Source organism: Lygodium microphyllum, chromosome 8, assembly GCF_053477565.2.
Source record: "Lygodium microphyllum isolate KBCC chromosome 8, Lygodium_microphyllum_v1.1.10, whole genome shotgun sequence".
Lineage (NCBI taxonomy): Eukaryota > Viridiplantae > Streptophyta > Polypodiopsida > Schizaeales > Lygodiaceae > Lygodium > Lygodium microphyllum.
The window spans coordinates 27,881,191-27,891,019 of NC_141142.1; the positions used below are offsets into that span (position 1 = coordinate 27,881,191).

At 39.3% G+C, this 9,829-nt stretch overlaps 1 protein-coding gene across 1 annotated transcript; it reads left to right on the top strand.

Moving 5' to 3' along the window:
* The first annotated feature begins 389 nt into the window (after positions 1 to 389).
* Positions 390 to 4,912, top strand: LOC148032090 (replication protein A 70 kDa DNA-binding subunit A-like). The gene is made up of 2 exons (XM_087682709.1): positions 390 to 946; positions 2,011 to 4,912. The coding sequence occupies exons 1-2, from the start codon at positions 648 to 650 to the stop codon at positions 4,331 to 4,333; spliced, it is 2,622 nt and encodes an 873-aa protein (XP_087538835.1). The 5' UTR covers positions 390 to 647; the 3' UTR covers positions 4,334 to 4,912.
* The last annotated feature ends 4,917 nt before the right edge of the window (positions 4,913 to 9,829 follow it).

A 9,829-nucleotide genomic window follows, 5' to 3' on the forward strand; every position in this document is an offset into this window, starting at 1 on the left:
TGTGAATGTTCGTCACGTAATAAGGTAAACTAGGCGCTCCACACCTAGACTCACCCCGGCGCGAAGGGCGGGCGCGATTTTCGCGGCGAGGGCGGGTGCTAGACGCGTGGCACCTGCTCCCGCGTTTCTTTGTGGGGACTCGGGAGGTTGGGACTGCCACATGGCACCCGCCCCCACCTCCCCTTAACTAATAGTAAAGATGCCGATGAGTAAGAAGACAATCTTTAACGCTCGTTTCAAGAGGGTTCGAACTTCGTGTATCAATACGAAGACTCGTGGCGATGGGTGAGTCAGCAGCTGCGTATTATTACATTTTCCCCGTATCCCGATCAGACTTTAGAGTCGGGAAAAAGAAGAGAATTTAGGAAAGCGGGGAAGAAAAAGACAGCACAATCTCTCTCCTCTCTCTCTCTCTCTCTCTCTCTCTCTCTCTCTCTTCCGAGTCCCCCCTTTCCCACACCTGCGGCGCTGCGCAGTCTTTTCTGCAGGCACTCTCTTCTACTCTGCAATTTCTCAGTAGTGTACCATGATAGTCCTTAGAATAGGAATACAGGAGAGGTAGGAGATCTCTCTCTCACACACACACTCTCTCTCTCTGTCTGTGCGTGCGTATGTGTGTGTGCGTGTTTGTGTGAATTGCTAATGCCATGACCAATGATCCCCCTCTCCTCTCCCGTGGCGCCCTTCTGTCCATCAACATCGGCGCCGCTAGCTGCACCCCAGACGGCGGAGGCTTCCACCCCTCCCTCCAGGTCCTCGACGTGAAGCTAATCGGCACGGCGCACATGGCCCATGAGCGCTACCGTGTCCTCCTCTCCGACGGCGCCTTCATCCAACAGGCGATGCTCGCCACGCAGCTCAGTGACCTCGTCACGGGTGCGCATGTGCAGAATGGGAGCATCGTCAGGCTCACCGCATACATCTGCAATACTGTGCAGAACCGCAGGTGGGTTGATTCCCTTTTCTTTAAAAACAAGAATTTGTGTGTCTCTGTGTGTATTTTAGACATCATATGCCAATGCTAATTGTGGGTCTCCATATTTTCAGCCAAAATCGTATATTTATTGATTGGTTTTTTTAAGAATCACCGCATGATTGTGCTTTTTCTTGTGATGTCTCATGGAGATTATTATCATATTTCACAAGAATTTTTAGACAAATCCCCACGTTGGGAATTATGGCATCATGAGCTTCTGCGAGGGTGGCCCCTGCCTCCAACCGCACCTAGATATGGGTATGCGGCACCTCCCAAAAGCAAAGGTTCATGATGCTGAACACTATGGAAAACAATCACTGTGTGATTGTGCTTCACTTGTGTAATGCTGATAGGTACAACATACTGTGTGTTTACCTATGTAATTTCTACTGTCTCTTTGCTGATAGTTACAATACACTTTGGGTTTTGTTGCGCGCCACTTAGTATACTGATCTTGATAGCTCCCATACTGTACGTGTTTTAGTATTGCCAAATGTCCCCATTACCAGCCGTTTTCGTGGTATTCACCCCCTTGTAAATCATTCTCCTCAGAACATCCGTTTGAAGCTTCTGAATTGTTAAGCAATCATCAATGGCCTTGCAAAGCCATTGAATTTTTTCTCATGCAAGTCGATTGAATTCTTCGGATTCCAAAGCACTTCTGTATTTGCTTGAGGCCTCGATTTCAATTCCGTTTCCTTCCTTTTTGGGCAGGGTCCAGAAATCCCCCGTCTTTCCTAATTTGTATATGCATTTCCTGTCCCTCTTTTAGATTCTCAGTACTTCCAACAGTTGACCCAGTCGATTTCAAAGCCTTTTAAAAATTCTTTTTTTATGAAGGTTATATCCACTTTCTTCCCTGGTTTGGGCATCCTTTCCTCCCTCTTTTTAGATTCTCAATACTTCCAAGAGTAGACAGAGTCAACTTCAAGCCTTAAAAAAAAAAAAAAAAGTTTTGAAGGTTATAAATGGTTTCAGCATATTACCTCAGTCTTACAGAACTTCAGTCATGGTGTGTTCTTTTGTTTCTGTAGAATTATTATTGTGTTGAGCATGGAAGTTGTGATATCAGTTTCTGATATCATTGGAGAACCCAAACATACAATAACAAGTGATGAGTCACTATCTGCTGCCCTACAGCAGCATACTCCTTTGACATCACTCAAGCCACAACGAGATGGTCCAATGTCAGCAAAATGCAGTTCTCTACCTGCTTCAAAATCTGCTCTAAATGCGTTAAACCCAGGGCAAAGTTCTTCTGACATTGTATGTGTCAATGGACCAGCAACTTTCTATAGGAATCTGGACGCACCCATGAATTTTGATAGAGAAGACTTCAATTCTCACAGTGGATCTGTTACAAGGGTTGTGCCAATCTCACACTTGAGTCCATATCTAGGTTTTGGATGGACCATCAAAGCACGAGTAACTGCTAAAACTGAGGTCTGCCGTTATAATAATGAGAAGGGAAGTGGAAAGTGGTTTTCCTTTGATCTCTTGGATGCAGATGGAGGTGAAACTCGAGTGACGTGTTTCAATTCTCACACTGATCTGTATTATGGCAGAATACAGCTAGGGAAGGTTTATTTAATCTCAAAGGCTACTGTGAAACCTGCATGGAAGTTCAATACCAATACAAACAGTAAGTGGGAACTTCATCTTGATCACTTCTCTGTTGTTGAGCCGTGCAAGGAGGAAGAAACTTCAATCCCACTGCAAAAATTTTCTTTCAGGCCTATAAGTGAAATCGAGAACCTTGAACAAGGTACTATAGTAGATGTTTTAGGAGTGGTAGTAATGGTTACCGCTTCTGTTACTGTTATGCGGAAGAATGGAACAGAGGTTGCAAGACGAAGCCTACAGCTTCAAGATATGTCTGGTTGCAGTGTCAAGGTCACAATGTGGGGAGCCTTCTGCAATAGGGAGGGCCAGTATTTGCAGGGACTTTGTGACTCTGGCAAGTCTCCTGTTCTAGCAATCAAGGGTGGTAAAGTTTCAGAATTTCGTGGGAAAAATATAAGCACACTGCCTCTCAGTCAGCTACTTGTAAATCCAAACTTTCCTCAAGCCTATGAAATGAAAGAGTGGTATGAACAGGGTGGTAAGACTACGAAACCAAAGTCTCTATCTAGAGAATGTAGGTCTTCCCTTGGGATGCGGAAGACAGTTTCGCAAATTAAGGATGGAGGACTTGGACAATCTGAAAAGCCTGATTATATCCTTCTCAAAGGCACAATAACATATTTGAAGACTGACAATTTTTGCTATACAGGTTGTCCTCTTCCATTTGGGGATCGTCAGTGCTGTAAGAAAGTGATTAAGAATGGCGATGGCACATGGAGGTGTGATCGATGTGACAAATCGGTTGCTGAGTGTGACTACAGGTATCTCCTCTCAATGCAGGTTCAAGATCACACGGGGGTCACTTGGCTTACAGGTTTCGAAGAAGCTGGGGAAGAGTTATTTGGTGTTGCAGCAAAGGAGCTGTACAGGTGGAAACAGTACGAGAATCCTAAATCAATAGCTCTATTTCAGAAGTTGATTTTTTCCCAGCATTTATTTAAACTTAAGGTGAATGAGGAAAACTACAATGATGAACAGCGTGTAAAAGCCACAATCATCAATACAGAACAACTCGATTATGTGGCTGAAAGCAGGATTCTACTAGATATGATTGGAAGGCTATTAACAGGACCTGAAACTAGTGGACCACCATTAATTATTGCAGGAGAACTGAATTCAGGCTTCAATGGTTCCCATGGCTTTGCCTATGGGGGCACACAATTGCAATCAACTGCAGGTAGAGACTACGGTGCCAGTGTACAGCTCAATGGAGTTGGAGCCTGTTGTGGGTGCTCACAAATGGGGCCCCCTATGAGTGGAGCCTGTTTAAAAGGGGGGCCTTTTTTAGTTGGAGGCAATGGGAGATTTTGGCAAATGGGTCCAGAAGGGAAAGGTTGCTGTGGAGGTTCTCAAATGGGAGGGAACAACATTGGGAACTTACACATTTGTAATGGTGGAGGGTTTGGTAAAAACTACTGTGGAAGCTCACACCTGGGAGGCAACTACATTGGGAACTCACAGATGGGTGTGGGAGGCTTTGGGAAAATTATATACCCGGGTATTACACACACTGCTTTTAGAGAGTTGTATGGCAACCAACCCTCTAATAATTGTTGCAACCACATGTCCTGCTTCAAGTGCAGATATCCAATGGAGTGCTCTGACAACACTAGCATGTCACAGGAAACTCTTAGATATGGTGGAGGCTGCTCTAATGATACTAGCATGTCGCAGGAAACTCTTAGATATGGTGGAGGAGGCTGCCATCCAAGGGCCTCCATAGAAGGGGGTTAAAGTACTTGCTTGAGGTGTGAGATGCATGAGAACTTGGTGAGGGACTGCCATGGTAAGTGCTCTCAGGGAGGTCTCAGCCAGTTTTCTGCTTTAGGTGTTCATAGTGGAGGAAAGATGGCAAATGCCTCTGCTGGGGGTTGCTTCAAGTGTGGACAGATTGGGCATTGGGCTAAGGACTGCCATGCTCAAGGTCTTAGGGGATGTTTCAGCCAGAATTCCACTTTAGGAAGTTGTAATTAAGATCCAGAACAGAAACCATGCAGTGTCTCTTGTTTTTGTGAGATCCTGGTCACCTGTAAATTTCTGTTGTAGTGGTGTTGGGTGCTTGATTCATCATCAGTAATCCTTTATCATACAGTCTTGCATCATACACATGATGAGAAGTGGAACAGCACTTCTTTTCCTCTATCAGTAAGGACCTTTTTCCCACCTTAGAATTTTGGGTTTGATCCTCAAGTGTACAATCTTGTATTATCATCCCGTAAGGGATCTTTTTCCCATCTTAGAAGTAGGGTTTAATCCTCAATTGTATATTCTTGTACCATACTTACAAGGAGAAGTGGAAAGCGCTTCATATTAGTCTGCCCACTGCTGTGAGATGTTAGACACCATTACCTTGGTTTTGCCAATGTTCATTGTAAGGTCCCGGTCTTGGCAGAAGGTCTACAATGCATCCAGGTGTCTTTGTAGTCCCTTTGGTGTATTCGAGATGAGTACAATATCGTGAACATAGAGAAATACAGGAATCATCACTCCTCCAAGGCTGGCACTTGAGTCTCCAAGTCTTTCAATGTAATTAGAGATATATATATATATATATATATATATATCCTGAAGAGTGTAGGTGAGAACCCTGCTGCATATGGATGGTGCTAGCAATCTCCTTTGTAGAGCACTATCAACACTTCACAGACACTTCATATAGAAGTCCAAGAAAGATAAAAAAATTCCATACCTATGATGGCACCAAAGACGAAAGAAAAGTCTTACCTCGCCTTGATCAGTTTGAAAACTTTTTTGATAATGAGTACTCTAAACTCAAATGACAAAGCTGTTCTACCAGTAAAGGTTCAAAAACCCCTCTTACAGTGGATGTGTCTAGAAATAAGGTATTAGAATGTTTACTTCCCTCACAGTTTAAGCTCCATGTCTAACCACAGTGGAAAACTCTATTGCAAGGAGGAAGGGAAACTACATTGTACTAAATTGAGGAATTTTGAAATGCCCTTCTACAACATCAGACGATGGAACAAACTGTTAAAGTTACCTTGCAATAGAAACACATATCCAATTAGAATCTCTCCTTGAATGTTGAAAGCAACACATTGAAGGCAAGAACCCTTGATGCTATTACTTATATCATTGATAAGGATTAAATGAACAATAATGATTGTCAACTACCACACCAAAAATATGGTAACTATAATTTTAGATTTTTGGTTCTTCCATTGCTATCAATTGTCGGATTTAGGGTTGCAGGAAGGCACATAGATAGGTTGGAGAAGTAGCTTCGGAGAGCACAACATAAAGTGTATTGATTGGTATCAATAGAAATGATTTATAAGACTAAGTATGCCTTAAAATGGATAAGTATAAATACAAGGACAAGGAAAAGAACCTCCTAGAGAGGGTAAAAGGTGCCCCAGTTGTCCTAAGTGTATTTACACACCTCAACATGAAAAATATGACAACAAATCACCTTTGAGAGTGATGCAATGAACAAGAGTCGGCATTTGTGTGCACAAAAGTATCAAGTCCAATGGACTATAACCAAATGATAAGCAAGTAAGCCCAAACCTTCGCGAAACACTTTGAACTTTTCATAAGGCAAAGTCTTTGTGAAACTAGGTTAACATTTGCAGCCATTCATGACAATATCATTCTATGATTATATATGGTTTCTCATCTTAATCTCTATGTTTTAAAAAACTACAATGTGTCTTAGACCATATTTAAGCAAAATGAAACGTCTCTTTTAAACTATACATTAAATGAACAACAGTTGCAAGTGTGTGGAGCAAACAAGATTTAGCTAGAAACATGTATAGCTCAAGAGATTGTGTTGATGAAGAGCATCTTGCAAAACATATAGTGAAAAACTAAGAAGTTACTTGGTCAAAGTTTGAGATATGATGGCTTTTACATTTCACTTATTTTTTGGTTAAGACTTATAACTTCATAAAAGCATAGTAGTAACACAAAAAAAGACAGATATACTATACAAATTTGTACTATATGAAGGCTATAGTTCAGTTTTCTAAAGTAAAGCTTGCAATGATAAGACAACCAAATGAGCAAACTGTATTAATTTCAAGGTACAACAATATTTGTTAGTTTTATAGTTGAAAATAACATGAACCAATAATGAATTATTTAATGATAAATAGTTAGATAATTAAATGACTACATATTTATATCTCTATCACTCACACACATACACATTTGCAACACAATAACTAATGAGTTCATCGATTAACTAACTTATTAGTTATTAACTATATTGTATACACTAACTATATATACTACACTATACATTGGCTATATACTCTTAAGTAATTAGTTAATTATAACATCTATTAAATATTATTGAGTACAATTAATAAATATATTTAAATTCGAATTTCAAATAGAAAAAATATTAGTTTCACGTTCAAATTTGTTTTTAATTTTATTTTAAAATATATTACCACTTCTAGTCCATCCCTGTGCCATAGCCCTCCTTGACCCTATTGCATCACAAAACTAAATTTTTAGCTTATAAAACTATTTTTAGTTGTTTAGTTTAATTTCATAAATGCACTTTAAAACTTACTAGTGTTTACTTATTAATTATTTAAAACTAATTACTATAAATGATAACCTGCCATATTGAAACCGACCTAAGCCAAACCTCTCATACCTAAATCATCATTAATTAATTAGTTTAATTAAAACTAGTACTACACCATAACCTTGCATGCCTAAACACTTTAATAAGGTACATTTGTACTAATTACTATAAACCCCATAGTTCCCCCATGCCTAAACCAACCTAAACCAAGTCCCCCCACACCTATATCATCATTAATTAAACACTTTACATAATAAGTGTATTTGTACTAGTTACTATAAACCATAAACCTCAATGCCTAAACTCATTTAAACCAAGGTCCCACACCTAAACCATCATTAATTAATTAGATTAATTAAAAATAATTATCCAACCATGAACCTCATGCTTAAACCAAGCCTCCCAATTAAAAATAATTATTGCACCTTGATCCATACCTAAACCAAGCCTCCCAATTAAAAATAATTACTGCACCTTGATCCCATACCTAAACCAAGCTTCCCACACATAAGCTATTCCTAGTTTATTTTTAGTTTAAACTAATAACTAAGGTTTATGACTAATTACATTTTTTAAAGAAATACTCTAATTAATTTTTAAAACTAATTACTAATAAATTATCTATTTAATTAAAATTAATCCACTTATTTAAAATTAATTCCCCTTAGTTATTATCATATTTAATAATATAATAATAATAATAATATTATTATTAAATTTAAATAACTAAGTAATTAATCTAATTAATTATACTATTATTCAAATATTATAAATTAACTACTTAATTTCTTCTAATTCATTTACTACTACTAGCTTGCTCACTAACTCACTCCTAATTATTCACATTACTTGTTTCCAACTTCAATTTAACTAATTCACTTCCTACTAACTATTCAAACATCATTCCCAAGTTCACTCTCAACTCACCACCGTCCACCATCAACCTCAGCCTTACCACCCCCTTGCCACAACCCCTAATATCTACAATCCCCCAACACCTCCAACCACCACCACCACCACCACCACCACCACCACCACCACCACCACCACCCCCCTCCCCCCCTTCCCCCTTTGCCCAAAAAAAAAGAAGTATATATCGTGACTAGGCATACCAAGTCATCACCAAATCATCACTTTCTCATCTTGTTCATGACTAGTCTATGTGATCACCTAGCACCTCCAAAATGGATCAAAGTGCCTCCACAATGGCATTACAATGGCAAATAATAAGAGAAAATTCCTTTTTTTTTCAATCTTCTCTTTAAAGAAGCAATGTGCTCCTTTTTTTAAATATTCTCTTTAGAAAAGCTACACATGTAAAAGCCAAAAACTAGCAAGTAGGACGAGTGGTCAAAGTGGAGACAAATATCAACTAGTGGATCAATCATCCACCACTAGTTGGTAGATCTTCTCAAGCTAGGACCATGGGTGGTGCCACAAATGAATTCTCTTTTAAAAAAAAATCCTCTCTTTAAAAAAGCAACTATTACTCAACCCATACAAATGATCCTTTTTTTTCATCTCATGATTTAAAAAATAATAAAATAAATAAAAGTGAAAAAAATATTTAAAACATTTATTTTGAGAGAGAGAGAGAGAGAGAGAGAGAGAGAGAGAGAGAGAGAGAGAGAGAGAGAGAGAGAGAGAGAGAGAGAGAGAGAGAGAGAGAGAGAGAGAGAGAGAGAGAGAGATCACACAACTCCTTGCCTGCATCCTTCCCTACCAACCGCCTCCTTTTGAGGGGTAGCCACATAAACCCTCAACCAAACCATAGAGAGAGATCACACAACTCCTTGCCTGCATCCTTCCCTACCAACCGCCTCCTTTTGAGGGGTAGCCACATAAACCCTCAACCAAACCATCATACCTCCCCTTGTCAACCCTCCTTCTCCTTTGTCCTCTTCACACCCAATCTCCCTATTGCCTCTTGACCTTTCTCTTGCCCCTCCAAGAAACAATTATGCCTCTATATATCAATTCCCCTACCATTGTTCCATAAGTTGTGCATTGTGCTCACATAGTGATCCTTGTATCTCTCTCTTTAAGACTTCAATATATTAGGAGAACATACTAACATCATGAAAGTTGATCCCAAGAACCCTTGCTAGATCCTTGATTGAGAGCATTTAAGATGTGTTCCTCCAAATCATGGATCTTTGATTGGCTTTGCTCCATCTCATAAGATAGCTATGTTATCTAATTGTACACCTTTGCATGATGTTGCAAGCCCTTAGAGAGAAGCATCAATTGTTTTGCACACACACCGATCATTCAAAGATTCACAATGTAGAAGCTTGTATAATTTGCTTTTAAAACTGTGGAGCAAGAGATAATCTTTCAAATCATACATAACCAGGATGCCCTAAATTTCTAGTTATGATGCCTTGAAATGTTGTGTACATCATAGAGTTAGATCAACACCATCAAATTTCTCCAGCTCACTAAATATACTACGGATTTTCTTGAGAAAGAAATAAACCTTTCTTGGATTTTCTTTTTGTGTTGTTTCATCATCATAGCGAATTTCTTCGAGAAAGAAATACTCTTTCAAGTGTGGCTATGTGTAAGGCTCAAGCATTTCCATCAAGACTTTTCTTGTGTTTTCTCCTCTTTAAGCCAGCTCAAATTTCCTAAGTCAAAAATTTCAATACATAAAGATGAGTAGT

Excerpts from the sequence above, each read along its gene's own strand:
- LOC148032090 (XM_087682709.1), top strand. The coding sequence starts at position 648 with ATGACCAATGATCCCCCTCTCCTCTCCCGTGGCGCCCTTCTGTCCATC. Across the intron at positions 947-2,010 it reads AATACTGTGCAGAACCGCAG|AATTATTATTGTGTTGAGCA; the intron begins GTGGGTTGATTC and ends TTGTTTCTGTAG.